The sequence below is a fragment of the Prionailurus bengalensis genome, chromosome A2, assembly GCF_016509475.1.
Source record: "Prionailurus bengalensis isolate Pbe53 chromosome A2, Fcat_Pben_1.1_paternal_pri, whole genome shotgun sequence".
Lineage (NCBI taxonomy): Eukaryota > Metazoa > Chordata > Mammalia > Carnivora > Felidae > Prionailurus > Prionailurus bengalensis.
In genome coordinates this window covers 114,770,165-114,792,601 of record NC_057348.1, presented here as the reverse complement: position 1 = coordinate 114,792,601, position 22,437 = coordinate 114,770,165, and the positions used below count along the sequence as shown (strand labels likewise).

At 40.8% G+C, this 22,437-nt stretch overlaps 2 protein-coding genes across 7 annotated transcripts in view; one reads left to right on the top strand and one right to left on the bottom strand.

Annotated features, from left to right (window-relative positions):
• Nucleotides 1-18,155, bottom strand: part of KLHL7 (kelch like family member 7) — a 69,221-nt gene extending 51,066 nt beyond the window's left edge. Inside the window, exons 1-2 of one of the 6 annotated variants that reach the window (XM_043589080.1) lie at nucleotides 18,069-18,118; nucleotides 2,146-2,276 (exon numbers count right to left, since the gene is read on the bottom strand). Coding sequence is in view for 4 of the 6 variants with exons in the window: in XM_043589076.1 (XP_043445011.1) it covers nucleotides 17,767-17,886 (120 nt within the window). In the remaining 2 variants the exon portion in view is untranslated. Of the gene's footprint in view, nucleotides 1-2,145; nucleotides 2,277-16,632; nucleotides 16,735-17,104; nucleotides 17,732-17,766 lie in introns of those variants that run through there. The other 5 variants (XM_043589078.1, XM_043589077.1, XM_043589079.1 and 2 more) reach the window with 5 other exon arrangements.
• A 2,702-nt stretch (nucleotides 18,156-20,857) lies between these two features.
• Nucleotides 20,858-22,225, top strand: LOC122486450 (heterogeneous nuclear ribonucleoprotein A1-like). The gene has a single exon (XM_043585853.1). It carries the CDS (start codon nucleotides 21,482-21,484, stop codon nucleotides 21,938-21,940), a length of 459 nt encoding a protein of 152 aa, XP_043441788.1. The 5' UTR covers nucleotides 20,858-21,481; the 3' UTR covers nucleotides 21,941-22,225.
• Nucleotides 22,226-22,437: the final 212 nt, after the last annotated feature.

Sequence of the window (22,437 nt, the reverse complement as noted above, 5' to 3'; positions counted from 1 at the left end):
AAACTTCAATAGATGGCAAAATTAAACATTCATTTCCTTTCATACTCTTTAATAAAGAAAATGATGCATCTGTATAACGAAGGTCATTCGAATCAAGAGGAAACACCTGGGTGGCTCATTCGGTTAAGTGTCGACTTTGGCTCAGGTCATGATGTTACAGTTTGTGGGTTTGAGCCCTCAGTCAGGGTCTGTGCTGACAGCTCGGAGCTTGGTTCAGATTCTGGGTCTCCCTCTCTCTCTCTGCCCCTCCCCTGCTCACACTGTCTTTCTCTTAGAAATAAATAATGAACATTAAAAAATAAATTAAAAAAAAAAAAAACAAAGAAAGAGCAAACATCACGTTTAATGTCGACACAGAAGAGGCATTCTCATCTAAGAAACATATGCTGTCACTACTTTTTTCAATTATTGTTCTAGAAATTTTACCCAAATTGAAGCTGATACCTCAACCCCTCTGGCCAACTTAGTAGTCTTTAAGTTTCAGAAAGCACTTTTAGCCCATGTGATTAATTAAGGCTTTCTTTGTATATCTACAGGTTATACATTGTTCCCTAGAAAGAACCAAATCCTCTTGCACAACCTCCCCCTGGGGCACCAATACACAACCTCCTGGCACTGTAATGATGATGTCTGTAGCTGGCATCAAGTCTGCATGCAATCAGGAAGGGTTACAGGCCACTGTGCTCTCTTTTTATTGATTAAATGCCCTAAAGTTCCTTTAAAACTCTTTGGACCAGGCAGAATAGTCAGAATTGGTTTTCAGACGAGAGTTTCCCTTCTCCCCAGATGGCCAGCCTCCTGAATAAAGCTCATATTCCTTTCCAATCAAAATTCCTCCCTTGAGTATTGGCTTTTCAAGCAACAAGTAGCCGAACCTGGGTTTTTTGGTAACAAAATCAGTAAGAAAATAAAGATAAATAAACCTAACACTTGTAGAACTAAATGAAAAGATGGCTAGACACAAATAAGATAAATATGAAAAAGCAACTAGCTAACCTATATGTGAGCAGTAAGCCATAAAAAAAACACAAATGAGAAAACAAAACAAAAAAAACAACCAAAACAACCCATCATAGCAGCAACAAAATAATTAAATGTTGAGAAGTAAACCTAAGAAATGTGAGGGATCTACACTAAGCAGGAATTTGATGTATCATAAAGATACTATTTCAAAAATGTGGTAAGAAGGCAATGTTTAAGGCAGTGAAACTATTTTGTAGGATAGTGTAACAGTGGATACACGTTATTATACATTTGTCAACATCCACAGACTATATAACACTTAGAAAAAACCCTAATGTAAACTATGGTTAATAATAATGTAACAATATTGGCTCATCAATTATAGCAAATGTATCACACTTGTATTAACAAGATGTTACTAGTAGGGGAAACTGGGCGGGGGAGAGGGAAAACGGAAACTCTGTGCTTTCTGTTCAAGTTTTTGGTAAACCTAAAACCTCTCTAAAAAAACAAAGTCTATTAATTTAAAAAGTGGGATGAGAGAATGGATAATTGGAAAAAAATGGTATAACTGTTACCCATTTAGGGGAAATTAGATTTCTCTCTCATAATGCTCTTCCTCTGAGGAAAGTAAGTACTGAGAAGCAAAGTGCAGTCCTTTTCTCCACTGTCACTTGTGAAGAGTGTGTACAAGATGAGCAAGAGATAAGGCAGAGGTCACTGACCATAAACTGCCCGGTCTGGTTCATTCTCTTCTATAATTTTGCCCCAAAGCGGAACATAACTCATCTCAAATGTTTGGAACCAACAGTGGAAGAGGGCTGTTGAAATCCATATGCATAGACACTCCAAGCCCTGTAGACAGAGGCAGAAACTCTGGTAATGCTTTAGTGCCTGCAAACATTAGGGACTTCTGTGGGAAGCGTCCTTCAGTCAGGAAACGTTCACTTGAAAAGAGGCAAGGATTTCAGGGAAGTGTTGGTAGAAGGACCTTTTGCTCTCTTTACAGGTTTTCTTAGTAGGACTGCAAAAGGTAGGAGGCTCCATGTAAGCTCCGCAGCATTGCAGGAGGTTCTAGCTTTTAACAATGTGTGCTGGCATTAGTAGGAGGCATGCAATCATCAGCTGTCCCAAATTCTGTTCTTCATCGTATCCCAAGAAGAGGACCAGGGAATGACTAACCTTTGGGTTTATGTAGCTTGTCAACAAGGTTCTGCAATCAGTCCTGCACAGCGTGATTTCAAGTTGGCCCTGGGTATAACTCCCTGAGTAGACTGCAGATTCAACTATAGTTGGGTGGTGGATTTAAATCACTGAAAAGATAAAGGGAAATGGAGCCCTTATTATATGGGGGTAAATCTTCTTGGATTGAGATACTAGAAAAGCCTCAACAAAGCTATGATAAACTCAAAACCTAAGAGAAAAATTAAAAAGCCTTCAGAATCACATTTTCTCAGAAAGCCAAGAAAAACAGCACTGGATTTAAAGACACATAATCACAATAAGGCCAGTGGGAAAGGAAAGAAAAAGTTAGACACCAGATAAACAGAGGGAAAAGGGGACTTCTTCCTTAACGGAAACACAGGGCATGTTAGGTCAAACAGCTTCGAAAGGGAAAGCATATACAGTTTGGTATAACTGCTCTTTAAAAGACTAGGAAAAAGAGTTATTTTTGCTTTATTTATTCAACTTAGGTGATACATACCAAAGAGATATAATGAAGGAAGAGAAATAAAACTAGGAAATTTTTAAGAGCTCTTTCAAAGCTAAAGGTAAGGAATCATAAACATAATGACAGGATTGCCCTTAAAGAGTAGGACAGTTATAATAGGTGGTTACATTAAATTCAGATAGATTTGTAAACTTTTGGAAAAGGAAGATCAGCAATAAAGTAGTTCCTCCACTACATAATTTGCAAGGTGGTGTGTCTGGGAAGACAGGAAGGCTACAAGCTATAGTGGAACATATCTGGGAAATGTGCGGAAGACTCTAAGGGAGAGTACTAGATCACATCAAAGGGAAGCCAAATGACCCAGCCATAATCCAAGCCTAAGTGAATACTGAACTTGTACATAATTGGAATTACTCTGCTGAAGGTTGGCAGTAACTGAATCAACACTGAACACGTGGACCTCTTTGTTTTCACTAGGACAGTGTCTTTTAAGAAAGGCACTAGAGAAAGAAGAAGCAAAACAAATATTAGGGCCCAAAATCAAAAGGAAAGGAAAAGGAAGTTATTCTGATCTGAATAACATTAGCTCCACACTATGTAGAAAGGAAAAGATTTAACTTAAACAGGTTAACAACTCAGCTGGTGATGCCTGAAAGAAACAGACAACAGAGACACAGCCCATTTTGACATATACAGGTAACAGAAAGGAATATGTGTGCTACTACTGAGTTTCCAAGGTCTGGAAAGCTCAAATAACGAGAAAAGGTAAGATTCTGAGGAGCACACTGCAAAGGCCATGTTGGTCCCCATAGGCTTTAGAGGAATCAGTCAAAGGCCATTCTCCAGCTGAGAAAAATGGAAAGGAAAAAAGACCCCTTCAGGAGGCAGGATTAGTAGATACAAGGAATTTCGCAGCAGGACAGGATCATAATGGGGACACAAGGGTGCAGAACTAGGAGGATCAGAATGGTGGAGAATGCAAGGCTACAGACTGTGCTTTGCCTGACTGCCTGCTACAAATGTGGATCATCGTCTCTCAAAGGACAGAACTCAACTATTCTAGCACTGGGGTGCGAGGAACACAAGGTTGAAAAAAGAAATAAAAATTAAGCTTTAAATGTGCAGGACAAAGGGGAACAAGAGAAATTCTAGAAGACCTGGCAGCTGGGCAAATCCCCCTGGCAAATTTCTCTAAGTACAAAATATCCTATGCCAGTGAAACACTACAATGCATAGACAAAATTCTTCCCTATATGGTAAAGTGTCCCTATTAGCCTCTTGATAAGTGATTCCTCTTAGCTGAGTTTAGAGTCTATAAATTATAGATAGCCAACACAGACTGGCAACCTGTGGCAAGCCAAAAGCCAAGATATCCTGAAGTTTTCTTTGAAGATTCTCTGTTCTCTAGAAACCGACGTTTCTGTTGTTTTTGTCTGGGAACAATGTGGGTTAGGACTGTATAGTAAGGTGTCAACATCTATTGTAGAGATGGGAGATTTGCTTATATCTTTTCAGGTTTGTGGGGATCAGGATGATGCTGTACTCATCTTAAGAGTCCTCTGAACCCTTTGACATTCTGAAAACATGTGGCACCAACCACCTTGACACTGGAAAAATTCAGTTTTGGAGGTGCTAAACTAACTTAATATATGCCAGTGGAAGATAGCCCAGGCTGCAGCTGCTGAACAAAGTCCCAGAACCTACCCAAACACTTAAGTGAAGGCTTTTTGGCTGAGACTTGGCATATAAGAAACCAGAGAGAACACACATTTGGAACTCCCTTTAATTTTAACCCACAGGGAAATCACAGATGTGGGAATTTAATAATGAGTGGGTTCATAACAGTCAGATTTGGGGGATTTTATATTGCTAGTATGGAATTAGATGGAGCGCTTTAAGCTGTCATTTATTTCACTCCAGATAATCTGGAAAGCTATGAATGACACCTTGGCTGAGAAAAATTTTAGATGGGAAATGCAAGTGAATTTCCAGTCTAGAGTTAATAGATTATCTACTCATTTTAAAGCTTTCTGGAGTAAAAAATTTAAATAATCTTCCTAAGGTGGTCTGCAGAAGACACATGGAAGAATAGGTATTGATAGAGGATGCCTTTAACATAGAACAAAACACTCCCGGGGCACCTGGGTGGTTCAGTTGGTTAAGCATCTGACTCTTAATTTTGGTGCAGGTTATGATATCATGGTCCATGAGATTGAACCCCCGTCAGGCTTCACACTATCAGCACAGAGCCTGCTTGGGATTCTCTCTCTGCCCCTCTCCTGCTCATGCATGTGTGCTCTCTCTCTCAACACAAATTAAAAAAAAAAAAAAAAAAAAGAACAAAACGCTCCCTGTACAGGTTAAAAACAAACAAGAAACAGAAAACTTAAAACAAAAACAAAAAAAAAACTTGGAAATAAGAACTTATAGCTACTTGGTCCAGTACATTCTGTTGGGAGTTGGGATGGGGCTCTGGTGCCTGAATACTATTATTCAGCCCTCTGAGATTCTCAACTCAGGGAGTTTATGTAAAGATTTCAGCCAAGTGAGACAAAATAAAACAGATGGGTGAGTGCTTAGTAATCCCCACCTACTCACACCCATATACTCCAATAATCTAAATTTTTAAATTTGCATATTCATATGGGGGGGGAGATAGCGGGGCCCAAATCCACCTTATAGAGTCCACAAGACATATCCTACCTGTCCTCCTTAGCAGATGGAGACCTTAAATAGAAGTATATGAGTCTCCTTAAAGATAGAGAACTGAGGGCTGAGGGAGAGAGCTGGGTGCATGCGTAGGGGATGGGCTAGATGGGTGATGGGTATTTTTTTTTTTTTCAACTTTTTTTTTGTTTGTTTGGTTTTTAATTTTTGGGACAGAGCGAGACAGAGCATGAACGGGGGAGGGGCAGAGAGAGAGGGAGACACAGAATCGGAAACAGGCTCCAGGCTCTGAGCCATCAGCCCAGAGCCTGACGCGGGGCTTGAACTCACGGACCGCGAGATCGTGACCTGGCTGAAGTCGGATGCTTAACCGACTGCGCCACCCAGGCGCCCCTGGGTAATGGGTATTAAGGAGGGCATTTGTTATAAGCACTGGGTGTTGTATGTAAGTGATGAATCACGGAATTCTACTCCTGAAACCAATATTGCACTGTATGTTAACTAGAATTTAAATAAAAATTTGGGGCAAAAAGTATGTAAGTCTCAAAAGAGTAACCCTACCATTAATAAAACAACGTCTTAAATCCTGGCTTCATTAGAACTTCTCTCTCATTGGGCAAAATTTGTAGGAGAGAGATGAGTTCAAGATACCTTGCTTCCTCTTTCAGTAAGGTGAAGGTCAGAAATGTTTTTCCCAGCCCACACCACACACACACAGACAGAATCTATATGTCTTTTCCTTTCAGGGAAAAGCCTTATAACAGTGGTTTTCAAACTTTTTAAGCAGTAGAATCCATTTTCAAATGATGTGATTACACATAATTTATACAGAAATAATGTTTTCTCTATAGCCAGAGTTAGCCTGGCAACCAAAGGATGGAAGAAACTCCCCTCACTCTTATGCTTAATGATTCACTCACAAATATTTTGCTTCTGATCTCAGCAATCAGTCTCTGGAGGTGGGTTCTGCTAGTTTAGAGATATGAGGACCCAAAAGAAGAATGATTCAAGTGATAGAATCATGTTTCCACAGAATTAGAAGTTAAAACTGCAACCTGGCCATTTTGGCCTCCTCCTGACACTGGGTAAAAAGAACAAAAGTTACTACATTTGGGTAGTTCTCTGAACCTGGCAATGAAGGGGGGGTGGGGAACCATTGCTCTTTATGGGACAGAAGATAGCTGGAGCTCAGGGGATCCCCTTGGGTATCTTTTGTCTGTTGGGAGAGAAGAGACCTCTGTGGATCTCTTGAATTCCTATATATTTTAAAACCCGGACATGTCAAGAAGGCAAGGCCCTGACACTTTTTCCCTGGGCCACCATTTCTCAGGATTATGTTGCCAGCAAGCAACCATAGGGATGAGATACCTTCTCCCTCACAAGAATAAGGAGCAGGCTTGCTTATTGTTTGCTATAAAAATGGCAGATTCCTTAAGCTCAGTGTTCATTCCAGAGCTACAACACAAACCCACTGTGTGTATAATATCCATCTGGGCCCCGGGCAGGTCACCCTCATAGTACTTGTGGGGCAAGAGGAACTGACACATACATACGGATGCTCATAATGCTATGCTGTGAGTAATCAAGTCTATTGTCTCTAATCTAGGAGTCTCATGTCTTCTGCCAGCATCCATTAAAGAGCAACAGGCTGGGGCGCCTGCGTAGCTCAGCTGGTTAAGCGTCCGACTGGCTCAGGTTATGATCTGATTTGTGAGTTCGAGCCCTGTGTCGGGCTCTGTGCTGACAGCTCAGAGCCTAGAGCCTGCTTCAGATTCTGTGCCTCCCTCTCTCTGCTCTTCCCTCACTCACACTCGCTCGCGTGCTCTCTCTCTCAAGAATAAACATTAAAAAAATAAAATAAAATAAAATAAAATAAACAGCAACAGGCTAACTAATCAACTTATAAATATCATAAAATCAAATTCCTGCCTAAGGCTTGTACTGCTAAAGCTAGTAATAAGCATTAATGGAAGACTAATGTGACTTTATAGGTAATACCAAAGGTTCAAGATACCTAGGAATAAAGGATTAGATCATCCCATCAGAAAAAGAACCTTGAGGAGTTGGCTAAAGACAAATAGGAATAGTCAGGGAAGGATGAAGTCATGAGAACAATGCATAATAAAAATATTAAATAACAACAATGTGGCTTGCATTTTTATTTTCATCTTTGCACACACGCGTGTGCGCGCGCACACACACATATATATATTTATGTTTATTTGAGAGAGAGAGAGAGAGAGAGAGAGAGAGCGAGAGCGAGAGAGAGCATGCACATGCACAGGGGAGGGGCAAAAGAGAGGGAAGAGAGAGAATCCCAAGCAGGCTTTGTGCTGTCAATGCACAAGAACTCAACAACTGTGAGATCATGACCTAAGCCAAAATTGAGTTGGATGCTTAACCGACTGAGCCATCCAGGCAGTCTTATATTTATATAAGTCTTATATAAGTGCTCTTATATTTATATTTATATAAGTCTTAACTATGTGAAACTCTCCCCTTTACAATCAAATAAATCTATTAAGACTTAGGCCTAAGAATGTTGAAAAGACTATAGAAGAAACTGGTATCACCAATAATCTTGAACTTCAAGTTAGATATGGTAAGTGAAAAAGACGGATGACTTTTTTTTTTTTAATTATAGGAATGAGAATAAGTGCATACATGTTTGTATTTAACAGCTTGAGGTATATAGATCACAGTAGACATTTGTGGATTCTGGCAACCTAGCACCCAATTTCCTGCCTATTAAAACCCGAAGCTCCCGGGGTGCCTGGATGGCTCAGGTCATGGTATCACTGTCTGTGGGTTCAAGCCCCATGTCGGGCTCTGGGCTGACAGCTCAGAGCCTGGAGCCTGCTTCAGATTCTGTGTCTCCCTCTCTCTCTGCCCCTCCCCTGCTCATGCTCTCTCCCTCTCAAAAATAAATAAACAAATTAAAAAAAAACAAAACCTAACCTCCCATTTCTGGAAAATTTTCTCATTATGAAAATGGTGAGAGGGCAATTCTCAGAGCCTGATTCTCATTATGGAAACTAGAAGTCAGTTGTTTCTATTATTCACTTACCAGAGCCAAAACCTGGCAAACAATCTAAGGCCAGTCAATTATATGCCAACTTTCAGGATTTTGAATCTTGAGCAAATGATAGAAAGATGGAGAAAAAATCTCTTTACAGTGGTGGCAGCAGCAGCAGGTAGTCAAGACTGTGCCTACACTGTAATGAACTCCAGGGTTTGTGAAGCCTAGCTAATGGAGAATGCCTGATTTCTGCCTGTTTGCCATGCTTGCTCATCTTCCAGCCTGTGGTCAACATTATAAGCTTCCGAACTTCTTACAATAAATTATTTTGACTTAAGAGAGAACATATTTCTTTTGCTGATAACCAAGAATGCCAGTAGACTCGTTGTGATAACAATATCAACAATATTTAACATTAAATAATTTATTAAGAGTTTTCACATTCTCTCTCTCACTATCCCCAACATCAGTAAGGTAGGTCAGTATAATATTATAATCATTATTGTGTAAATATAAACATAAAAGGCTAAAGAAGTTGACTTGCCCAATGTCACACAATTAGGAAGAGCTAGGATTCAAACCCGATCTGTTTGATTCCAAAACTCAAGTTATTTCCACTATAGCATATTGTTTCCCATAGCAATGAGTGACTAAAGACAACATGACTAAAAGAAGTTTTATAGAAGATACAAAGACATTTTAAAATCATTGTTCATGATAAAAGCTTACAGTATAATATTAAATTGTGATTGAATTTAAGTGCAATTCAAAGGTCTAAAAAAGAACTAATTTCATTCTGGCAAACCATTTTCCAGTAGACTAACCTGATACTGAGTATAGAATTTATGACATTTAGCATAGATGGCATATTAAGAGTGCCTCTCTTAAATATTAATCAACCAAATTTTAGACAGTTCAACAGAATGTAACTAAATTATATGCTATATTATGTATTAAAATATATAATATGCCAGCTGTTTTAATAATATGAATCTTTGTAATAGATGCCCACTGGAGTAGCTACCCAACTTGTAATTCTCCATTCCCCAGAAATGGAATACATAAAGTACATAAAATAACCCTTTCAAGATCATGTTTGTGCTACATGACCTTGTTCTCCTTAGCATAGATCATTGATTCAAAGGGTTAACATTCAACCCAAACTAGGTCTATCAGATCCTCTCTCTCCAGGATTTGAAACTCTGAAAGAGAAACAGATTGGCAGTAGTCAGAGCTGAGGTGCAATGAAGGCAGTGCCCTAGAGAGAGGTTAAGAGGCCTCTGGGGTTGGCATGGTTCTTGCAGCTCCCAAATCTTGATTTTCTTCTCCTCAGAGGGAATTTTAATACAATCATGTCTCCTTTAAGATGTGCTTCTGTATTCATTTATTCAACACACATGTGGTAAGTGTCATGATGGCAGTATGCACTTTATACTACCAGAGTTTTGTTTTTTTTTTTTAGAAGTACATTTTACTTTTTTGAAGTTTTTATTTAAATTCTAGTTAGTTAATATATAGTACAATATTAGTTTCAGGTATACAATTTAGTGATTCAACACTACCATACAACCCCTGTGCGCATCACAAAAAGTGCATTCTTTACATCCCCTTATTTAACCCACCCAGCCACCCACCTCCTTTCTGGTACAGTTTGCTCTCCACAGTTAAGAGTCTGTTTCTTGGTTTGCCTCTCTCTCTTTCTCCTATGCTTGTTTGTTTCTTAAATTCTGCATATGAGTGAAATCATATGGGATTTGTCTTTCTCTGACTTTGTTTTGTATAATATTCTCTAGCTCCATCCATGTTGTTGCAAATGGCAAGATTTCATTCTTTTTTATGGCTGAATAAAAAGTGTGTGCATCTGTGTGTGTGTGCTTGCATGCGTGTTGTTACCCATTCATCAGTCAGTGGACATGTGGGCTGTTTCCATAGTTTGGCTATTGAAGATAATGATGCTGTAAATATTAGGGTGCATGCATGGTTATTTGAATTAGTATTTTTATATTCTTTGGGTATATACCACTGGTGTTTAAAGAACATTAATCTCATCCTGGAAAGCTTTGGCCACAGAGGAGGCAGGTCCCTCTCCATGTACTCACCATTCTGTCCTTCCTTTGTCCTCTAAAATCTGCTCCCTCCCCCACCATTCCATTAAAACTTTATTTGCTAAATGCACCACTTTTCAAACCCAGGGAACACTATCTTTTTTTGGCCTCCCTACTACATTTGATACTCCTGTCTCCTCTTCTTTGTAACTTATATCTAGGTTTCAATGACATTATTCCCTGCTGTCTTTCTTCCTTCCACACCTCAATCTCCAATGCACTTTTCTTTCTATCCTTTAAAATGTTGATGTTCCCCTAGAATTTCATCCTGTCTTTTCTTCTTACTTCCTCCTCAATCTCTAGGTATTATCAACCATACCTATGACATCAACTATTTACTTAACAAATATTTGACACCTATGTGGTAGATGTTGGCAATATAGCACTGAATAAGACAGATATTGTCCCTGCCCTCAAGGAACTTAGTGCCTAGTAGCAAAGACATACATACAAAGTGTTTATCTGTCTAATAAAGAAGATCAATGGGTGAAGGAAAGAAATGGAGTATATGTAGTACATGCCCTTGACACAATGAAGGGCATTCAGGGAGGAAGTGCCATTTATGGTTAAGAACTGAGCATGAGTAAGAGGGAAAGAGTTACAAGCACTGATACAACATTTTAGGCTCTGAAGGAAGACAGGTGCCTTGGAGTGAAATGGCTATGAGAACAGTGGTATGAAATCTGACTGAAATAGGATGGGATCAGGTCAGACAGGTCTTTGAAGGCCAGGGTGAGGATAAATATTAATTACAAATCCATGGTAATTAACCTCAAAAAAAAAAAAAAAACCTTCAAAAATACTGCCAGCCATCATAGCATTTCCACTCCACAAAAACTATTTTCCTCAACCTCTAAGTTCATTTTCTTCTTTCCTTCATTTCAGCAGATGGTCTCATTTGCTACTTTTCAGAGACAGCCTCTGACAGAGGCTCTTTTATTCTGATTCCAAACCTCTCTTCCAACCACTCTTCCTTCCCACTCTGATGAAAGAGAAACTATCCTCCTCCCATGACAGATTAATTACCTTTACTTTAGATCTTATCTCAGGAATCATCTATCAATTATACATTCTGTTTCATATACATTCAACCTCTACATCTCAAATGAATTCTTTCAGTTTTGAAGCACACTTATATCTCCCCAGTTTAAACACATGAAACCAAACAACCTTCATTTGGACTCCCCTACTCCCTTCTGGGCCAAGTTTCTCCAAAAATATTGTCTCAATGGTCTCATATCCTACTCATGCCAATCTGACTTCCATCTGTCTTCCAATCAAAACACACTACAGTCAACAACTCCCCTGTGTTGCTATATCATATCTTGACTTCTCATAGGCTTCAAAATTTGCCATCCTCCTTCTGAAACAATTTCTTCCCCAATTCTGAAAATTCTCACTTTCCTCTTATTCTTCTGGCCTTTTTTCGGGGGGTGGGGGGGTCTCCTTTATAGGCTCCTTCCTATTCTTTATCCCAGACTCCTGACTCTCCATAGTTTCAACAAAGTTATCTTCTATCTGCAGATAATCACAAATTTACACTTAAAAAAATTTTTTTAAGTAAACTCTATCCCCAAAATGGGGCTTGAATTCACAACCCTGAAATCAAGAGTTGTGCACTCTACTGCTCTACCTACTGACCAAGCCAGCCAGGTGCACCACAAATTTATACTTTTAACCCACAACTCTCAAACCTGTCAGTTCATTATATACCTTACTGTCTCATGGCATTGTGAACTGAACATATCTAAAATACAACCTATAATCCTTTGCTCAAAGCCTTGATCCTTTTCTCTAGTGTCTCCTCTCTTGGTGGCTAATGTCATCATCTATCTAGTTATGAATTCTAGAACCCTACAGGTCATAACTGACAACGTGTATTAAATCCCTCAGCATCGAATCAACCACCATATCACAAGAGCAACAAAAATAGCCAACATTATCAGGTCATGCTTTATTTTACTTTGGCTATCTAATTTAGTCATCACAACCACATGTGAGAGTTATCATCACCAAGATCTATTGATTTTACCTCCTAAATCTTGAATATGTCATCTTTTCCTCATTGCTACTGCCGCTACCACCTTAGTCCAAGGGACCATCTGAGTTACTGAACAACTTCCTATTTGGTCTGCCAACAACCACTCTGAGAGTTCTCCCATTTGGCCACAGATTAGGCACCATCTTTTTCAAAAGAAAAACAAATACTCACAGATCCCTTTCTGTTTCTGTCACACTCACACACCCCGCATCTGAAGGGGTTTTAGGATAGAGGCAACCCCCCCTAATGTCTTATGAGACTATGCATGGACAGTTCTCTACTTCTCCAGTTTCATGTTCGCCATCCTCCCCCTTATGTTCTGTGCTCCAGTCACACTGGCCTTTAATCAGTATCTTGCACTTGCCATTCTATGTATGATAAGTAGGTCATTTGACTCAGAACCTCTGCATTTGTTGTTCCATCTACCTAAGAGGCTCCTCCTTAAGGTGCCCTTACTCTTATTTCAGCTTTCAGTTCATTTACCAGTTTCCTGGGGAAATCTTCCTGAAGTCAAATGATTTATTCATATGCCCTCACTGTACTATGTTCTTCTCTTTAGTAATACCTACCACTGTTGCAATTTCACATTTGTGTGTGTATGACTGCTTGACTAATGTCTCTCTTACTAGACAAAACCCACATGAAGACAGGGACTGTCTGGTTTTGCTCATCACTGCAATTAAACAATCTAGCAAAATGCCTAGCATACAGTGGGTCTCAATAAATATTCATCTGAAGGGCTGAGTTAGAAAGTCAAACTGAGGTAAGGGAATCAATCAACAGTGAGCCAAAAAAGGCAGTGAATCTACCCACCTTTTGGTTTTAACAAGGGGGAGAGAGGTATTATTTACAGGGGAATGTTGAGACTAACAATAGGTGGATTGGTTTGGTTGGCTTAAAAGCTAGGGAGGTTAAAACATGACTGAATGTTGATGGCTAGAGTCTAGTAGAAAAGAAGTTAAGGGTGCTTAGCAGAGATGGAGTAACCAACAATATAACTTTTCTGACCAGACTAATACTGAGTCAAAGCCCAGGTGAAATCACTGGCTTTAGATGGAAAAGAGGCAGCTTCTTCATGGTAGCAAAATAAAATGTGACAAAATAGGCTTAAAGACTTGGTGGTAGAAGGTTAAAAGTTAGATAGTTCCAAACTAATGTCTTCTATTTATTTGTGATATCACAAGAGGGATGCCCTACTGAAAATGAGGATATAGAGAAAAGACTCAGGTTAGAGAAAAACAGTAAAATTAATGGAAAGTAGGATTGATCACCAGTACTGACAGCCCTGTTGAAATTGGGACTTACCTAGCAGAGGACTGTTCAATAATGGGATATTCTCCAGCTGTGCTTGGAAGCCTTGCACAAATAAGGTAAATTGTCATCAATGCTTTTGGCCAGATGGATGTGAAAAAAAGGCTGAATGTCAAGAAAGCCTGGGGCATTTGAAAGGGAGTGAAGAGAGAGATGATTATCTCCTAAACTGGACAGACAAAAGGAGAAGGCAGCAATTAAGAATAGGAAGGTCTGAATGATGGGAGTTGTATATGGGAACTGTTAGCTGAATTAAGTAAGACAAAGCTGGTAGAAAATACATGCCCAAGAAGTGTTTCCCTTACTGAAGATTTAATGCAGAGGGTTTAGATCATTCACAAGAGACCTTAAAGAAAATGACTACCAGTAGTTAACAATCTTTAAGAGGTGACTGTACAGAAGCTGAGTCCTTTTAGTTGGTAAATAATCCCAGTTAACTGCTCAGCATCCAGTCTTCAAATCAGCTTTTTTTTTGGTTCTCTCACATAATTCTCAATAGGGCTTTAACATAAGCTTTTTTTTTTTTTTTTCAACGTTTATTTATTTTTGGGACAGAGAGAGACAGAGCATGAACGGGGGAGGGGCAGAGAGAGAGGGAGACACAGAATCGGAAACAGGCTCCAGGCTCTGAGCCATCAGCCCAGAGCCTGACGCGGGGCTCGAACTCACGGGACCGCGAGATCGTGACCTGGCTGAAGTCGGACGCTTAACCGACTGTGCCACCCAGGCGCCCCTAACATAAGCTTTTAAATTCTAATTATGCTTTAATTCACTTAACATGAGAAAACTATAAACTACAGTGGTACTCCGAAAGGTCTCAAAACATATCCCTCAAATGTTAAGGGTCTCCTAGACTTCATTAACACAGTGACAGCAACTGGATAGGAGCAGTAGTGACTATGACCCAGCCCTCCTTTGTAGAGCCCCTCTCTAGTGTTTCAGGTAATAAAATTAATCTAAACAAAAAGTTAGGGAAATAAAAAGGTGCTCAACCTAATAAGATGCTACAATACACCCGCCAGAATGGCTAACGTTATAAAGACTGACAATACTAAGTGCTGACAAAGATGAGAGCAAAACCCTCTCTCGTACACAGCTGGAATGAGCATGAACTGACACAACTTTGGAAATTACAGGACAGTGTCTATCAAAGCTAAATGTAGTGTAACCTATGACTCCACAGCTCCGCTCTTATGTAGTTCCCAACAGAAATGCAGACATGCACACATCCAAAGACATGTACAAAATATACAAAACATTCCAAGTAGAACTAGTCTTTATAGTGCCAAACTAGAAATGACTCAAATGTCCATAATGATGGAATGGATAAATGTGGTGTATTCATACAATGGAATACTAAGCACAACGAGGATGTACTAAAGTGACACAGAACGACATAATAAATCTCACAAACATAATGTTAGCTTTAAGAAGCCAAGACTCAAGAATGTATACAGTAGGATTTCATTTATATAAGTTCAAAAACAGAAAAAACAGATCTATGGTGATAGAAGTTGGAACAGTGGTTGCCTTTGGTGGGGGGGGGGGGGTAGTGATTCAGAAGAGTGTAAAGGGGGACCTCTTGTGTACTCTTCATGTTCTATTTCTTATCGTTGATGGTGTGTTTAGTTTGTAATAATTCAATGAGCTGCATGTTTATGATTTGTATCCTTTTAGTGAATTCTCTACTTCATTGGAAAGTTTACTTAAAAATAAAAGGCTAGAAATGACTGCAAGGATGATGAAGGAAAAGGGGCCCATAAGAAGCTGAGGCTGCTGGCTCTGTACAACCTCCTTGGCCACTACGTATAGAATTGACTGCTATGTTATGGAGAGATGAAATGACCTAAGTCATATTTATCTAAGATCACAAAACTAACTAATGGTACAGCAGCAATTTGAATTCAGGTATTCTAATTTCAGTGTTCTCAAGTTCTTGTAAGAATGTTTCTGGGTGTGTACAGAGGGGTCCTTGTCATCTAGGCACTCATTATCCTGATCCCCAAAGTAATGAAGTCATATGGGAAAGAAAAAAGAGTCACAACACAAAAATATTCACTGAAGAACAAGAACACTTATAAAACTGGTTCTCATTCAAACATTCTTCCTCTGGCTCAGACCACTTTCTATTTCTGCCAATCCCATCAAATGCCCTTGTCAGTCATTCTTGGTGAGTCTCTCCTGTGTTACGACGTTAAACAGAACAATACGAGTACAATGTACATCAACTGCAAAGGAAACTGCACATCTTGCAAAAGGATTCCATGAAGTTGGTGAAAATTCTACTGGAGAATACCTTAAAAACATGCAAAGCCATTGACAAAAAGAGAACCCGCAGATTAAGATCAGTGAACCACTGTGGAAGAGATCTCTGGTTGTTCCAGCTCTATTTTCCCCTACTACACAGTAACAGAATACTGATTTTTCAGTAACTTTATTTCTAGTTTAACAGTGGATAAACAGAGGTTAACATAGTCTAAAGCTAAATCTAAGAAATGGATACAATTCAATTTTTGAACCCAAACAGTTAAACATACAATCCCCTTTTCCTCAAGTAAACAGCTGATGCTGCAACCCAGCTGCAACCTATCTACATAAGGAATGAGGCAAGCTTTACAATGCTGGAGTCCACAGATGAAACCACCTCTCTGGGGATGGGGGAGGGGGGCGGGGGGGGGGATTCCTGGAAACAAATTTGAGCACTGGTTAACTGTGTTCAACTGCCCTTTAGGAGCACACACTTGTTAAATGCACCAGTAATTTGAAGTCACCGGTGTTGCAAATATAAAAAGGTTTACATGAAAGGAACTTGAATGTATACATGAAAATAGATACATGAAAGTCAGTTACATACAATACTGAATGCAGACATTCACGGCGACTTCGGCACAAAAGCCGGGGAAGATTTAAAGGCATTCAGACAGATCTCTACCGCATTCATGCACCATGCCAGGAGCTGATGAACAAAGACAAGATCCCTGCAGTCAGAGTTTGCTTCAAGAAATCAGAAGCTAGGATCTTCTTACAAATCTCAAATTCCTGTACTGTTCTCCATATTCCCATCAAAACCACTAGATAAGCAAACCAGGTTTTGCAGTTATTCATACACCCTGCTTTTGTCTTCTTTGGAAACAGGACCACAGTTACAGAACAGAAACATTCCCACATCTAAGATGCCTATTTGCTACAAATAAAGCTTACGGTAACCAAGTGACTTTTCTATACTTATTGGTATAAGATGTTATGGAATTAAAAAAAAAAAACCCACCAAAAAACCTCTCTTGTCTACATCCTCCGCGTTAAAATCCGTTCTTTTCATCACCCACCTTTCGCCGACGTGAAGACGGTCATTAATGCGCCACACGTCAAGGACAGAACAAAGAGCTCCTCTTAATAACAGAGGCGCAGAGGAGCCTTAAAAGACTGCGCGGTATTTATCGGTGACTGTTTCTGCTCTAAATTAACACGTACAGGAGGATTTGCCTTCAACTAGCTCCACCCGGGGAACACAGACGAGGGGCGGGGATCCTTATCTAAGAGTAGCTGATTGCAGGCCAGCAATGCTTCTCCCTTCTGAGGGGGCTTCGGGCTGGGCTGTGCCAATGGGCTTCTTCGCACGAGATCTCACGACACCTTAACGCGGCGGCTCGCCAATGGAAGGATCCTCGCCTCACAAAGAGATAACTAGGGCAGAGCTGTTACACAACCGATACGCGATGCCGAATATGCCAGCCCAGGAGTCTCCCAGGAGCCTGACTTGCGAGCCACGCAGCACCGGCAGACGAGGAGACGCTTCTGCTCGACAAATGGTTAACGCGACCCTCTAACAGCACTAACAGCAGCTCGGCTGGCGTGCGAAAATGGAAGGAAAGGCGAGGACAGAGGAGAGTCGCGATCACCACCGGGCGCGGTTTCGGCCCAGGGAGCCAGGGGCGCGAGTCCCGGACCCCCTCCCCCCTGGCGTCCGTCACTCCCACAAAGGCGGTACCTGTTTCCGCATGTTATTCATGACGCCCATGAAGCCCGCCAACAATTTAGCTTCTTCTCGAGCAGCAAGTTTCTTCTCGGTCTTCTTCTTGCTGCTCTTCTCCACCCCGGAGGCTGCCATCCTCCGTCAGCTCCGTTCACGCCCGGGGCTGTGGCCGGGCCGAGCGGCGGGGGGCTGCACGCTCAGGGCACGCCGGGGCTTCTGCTTACCAAACACCGCGGCCGGGACTGCGGCTGCAGTGCCCTGCTGCCGGCGCGGCCACTGCGGAAGGACAAGGCCTGGCGGCCCCCTCAGAAACTCACCGGGAGGCGACGTCGCGGGCTCAGCGGCGTCCCGACCGAACTGGAGCCGGGCTGAGGAGTCTGCGCACTTCGCTCACGGGGGCGGGGCACTATGAAGGGAGCGGTGGGCGGGGCGTGCGCGTCACAGAGGCGCGCCGCTCCCTGCGACGCGGCGCTGGGCGGGAGGCTGGGTCGCCACCTGGAGCAGGAACGGTTTTGACTTTCAGCGGCCCCAAGGACGAGCGAGCGCTTCCATTTCCCCAAGTCAGATTTTATAAATTTAGGTTATGTGGTGAGATTATATATATATTTTTGGAAGCGTAGGCGGTAGGACACATTAGGGTGTCTCCCGTTAGCGTAAGCTCCTTAGGAACAGGATTGGTGTTTTCTTCACTGCAGCATCAGACGCAAACTGTAGGCGCTCAATATATATTTATTAAATGATGAAAGATGTTCACGTACTGCCAGTGAAAGGCGTATTACACAGAATACAAGATTTATTTGCTTGGGATTCATAGAGCAAAAACGTAGTCCCGTTGGCGTCTCCCTGATGTGGAACGCCTGCCTACTTAGGCTGGATTACTGTGTTTGAAACCAGAAGATCAGGTGTCAGCTCCAGAAATCTTCAGTTAGTCTTCCCCAAATATTCTACCGGAACTCAATCACAGAACGCAAGAAAAGACTTTTGGTGACTCTAATAATCGTTCTAGTGCATGATAATATACAAGATCATTTGAAATTATACATTGTTTCACATTCTGAAAAATTTCTACAAAACCCAGAGGGTAGAAGATTTTCTACCTATGTCTATATGGGTATATATGGAGACATGCTTTATGGAAAATAACATGCTATTGAAGTATTATGCTTTCTCTTCATGAAGACAAACTATACAATAACTCAAATGAAAAAGCAAGGGGTATATAAGCCTCCATTTTTACGAAAGTCTAAGGCATTTATGCCTCTGTGCACTTTATCTTTCTTCTCTTAATCTAGAGGTTCTCAGATCTTGTATTTTAGCTAGTTCATAATTTGAGGTTTTATACTGGACCCTGGCAATAGAAACCATTTATTCCTCATGAAATTAGAAATGAGGAAAACCCTATGTACTTCATCAAATGCCCCGGGACACTGAAGAATATGAGTGCATTTAAATATTTATTTTAATTGAAAGGAAGTGGAAACCTGTCTTCTAACTCTTGAGGCCTTGGGAGTCACTAAGGATCCATGATTCCAAAGCAGAAATACAGGTGAGGAGATGGAATACTCATCTGTAACAAGGCAAAAAAACCCAAGAAACAGTAATCATCTACTTGATGTTAAATCAATCCTTTTACATATTGCAGAATATGCCTCCTTTTATTGTGCTTTGCTTTATTGTACTTTGCAGGTATTGCACTTTTTTAAATTTAAGGTTTGTGGTAATACTGTGGTGAGCAAGTCCTCATTTCAGTCTGCTGATAAGCACAATTTTTCCAACTGCATTTGTTCACTTTGTGGGTCACATTTTGGTAATTCTAGCAGTATTTTATATTATTATGTTTGTTATGGTACTCTTGATCAGTGACCTTTGATGTTACCATTCTAATTATTTTGGGGTGCCACAAACTGTCCCTATATAAGATAGTGAACTTGATAAATATGTGTGTTCTGGCTCTTTCACCAACCAGCTGTTTCCCTGTCTGTCTTTCCTCAGGCCTCCCTATTCCCTGAGATGCATCAATGAGGGAATTAGGTCAATTAATAACCCTAATGGGCTCTAAGTGTTCAAGGGAAAGGAAGAGCTACACATCTGTCACTTTAAATCAAAAGCTAGAAATGATTAAGCTTAGTGAGGAAGACATGTTGAAAGTGAGATAGGCCAAAAGCTAGGTCTTTTGCACCAAACTGTTAGCCAACCTGTGAAGGCAAAAGAAAAGTTCTTGATGGAAATTAAAAGTACTACTCCAGTGAACATACAAATGATTAAGTGAAACAGCATTACTGCTTATATGAAGAAAGGTTTAGTGCTCTAGATAGAAGATCAAACCAGCCACAACATTCCCTTAAGCCAAAGCCTAATCCAGAGCACAATCTTACCCTCTTCAATTCTATGAATCCTGAGAGAGGTGAGGAAGCTGCAGAAATTTGAAGCTAGCGGAGGTTGGTTCATGAGGTTTAAGGAAAGAGCTATGTCCGTAACACAAAAGTGCAAGGTGAAGTGGTGATGATGTAGAAGCCATATGAAGTTATGTACAAGATCTAGCTAAGGCAATTAATGAAATGTGGCTACACTGAACAACAGATTTTCAATCTAGACTAAACAGGCTTCTATTGGAAAAGAGGCCACCTGGTATTTTCATAGCTAAGGAAGAATAGTCAATGCCTGATTTTAAAGTTTCAAAGGACAGTGTTACTCTCTTGGGGCTAATGAAGCTGGTGGCTTTAAGTTGAAGCCGATGCTCATTTACCATTCCAAAAATCCTAGGACCCTTAATAATTATGCTAAATTTACATGGAAAAACAAAACCTAGGTAATGGCACATTTGTTTACAATATGATTTACTTAATATTTTAGCCCCACTGTTGAGATCTGCTTCCTTTCAAAATATGACTGCTCATTGACAATACCCCTGGTCACCCAAGAGCTCTGATGGAGATATAAAACAAAGATTTTCTTGCCTGCTAACACAACATCCATTCTGCAGCTCATGGGTCAAAGAGTAATTTTGACTCATTATTTAAGAAACACATTTCGGGGCACCTGCATGCCTCAATGGATTAAGTGTCTGACTCTTGATTTTCGCTCAGGTCATGATCTCATGGTTGTGAGAGTGAGCCCGAGGTAGAGCCCTGCATTGAGCCCTGCATCAAGCAGATTCTCTCTCTTGCTTTCTGCCTGTAGATGCCGTCATGTCAGAGTCTCCCAAAGAGCCTGAACAGCTGCGGTTTTCATCAGAGGTTTGGGCTTTGAACCAACCGATGAGAGTCTGAGGAGCCATTTTGAGTAATGGGAGAATGCCTACAGACTGTGTGGTAATGAGAGATCCAACACCAAGCGCTCCAGAGACTTTGGGTTTGTCACGTACGCCATTGTGGAAGAGGTGGACACAGCCATGAATGCAAGGCCACACAAGGTGGATGGAAGAGTTGTAGAACCAGAGAGGGCTGTCTCAAGAGACGAGTCTCAAAGACCTGATGCCCGCTTAACTGTGAAAACGATTTCTGTCGGTGGCCTTAAAGAAGACCCTGAAGCACACATCCTAGAGATTATTTTGAACAGAATGGGAAAACTGAAGTGACTGAAATCATGGCTGACCGAGGTAGTGGCAAGAAGAGAATTTTGCTTTTGTAACATTTAATGATCATGACTCTGTAGACAAGATTGTCATTCAAAAATACCATACTGTGAACGGCCACACTGGGAAGTGAGGAGAGCCCTATTTAAGCAGGAGATGGCTGGTGCTTCAGCCAGCCAGAGAGGTCAAAGTGGTCCTGGAAACTTTGGTGGTGGTTGTGGTGGGAATGACAACTCTGGTCGTGGGGGAAACTTCAGTGGGCGAAGTGGCTTTGGTGGCAGGCGAGGTGGCTTTGGTGGCAATCGAGGTGGTGGTGGACGTGGTGGCAGTGTGGATGGCTGTAACGGATTTGGTAATGATGAAAGCAATTTTGGAGGTGGCGGAAGCTATAATGATTTTGGCAATTACAACAATCAATCTTCAAATTTTGGACCCCTGCAAGGAGGGAAGTTTGGAGGCAGAAGCTCTGTGCCCTATGGTGGTGGAGGCCAATACTTTGTCAAACCAGAAACCAAGGTGGCAGTTCCAGCAGCAGCAGTAGCTATGGCAGTGGCAGAAGGTTTTAATTACTGTTGGGAAACGAAGCTTAGCAGGAGAGGAGAGCCAGAGAAGTGACAGGGAAGCTACAGGTTACAACAGGTTTGTGAGCTCAGCCAAGCACGGTGGCGGCAGGGCCTAGCTGCCACAAAGGAGCCATGTTTTAGACAATATTCATGTGTATGGGCAAAAACCTGAGGACTATATTCATGACTAATTATATAACAGTTTATTTTAGTTTCTGTTCTGTGGAAAGTGTAATGCACTCCAACAAAGGGTTTTAATGTAGATATTTTTTTTGCACCCATGCTGTTGATTTCTCAATGTAATAATCTAATCATAATGCTGTATAACTATGTCTTTAAAAATAAAAGATTCTCTCTCTCTCTCCCTCTCATGCATGGAGGAGAAGAAAATAATAAATAGAATAAATAATAAATAAAAGTAATAAATATTTTTTAAAAATAAAAATAAAAAAATTTTCTTTAAAATAAATAAAAATAAAAATACATTTGTAAGGCTATAGCTGCCATAGACAGTTATTCGTCTGAGAAGTCTGAGAAAAGTAAATTGAA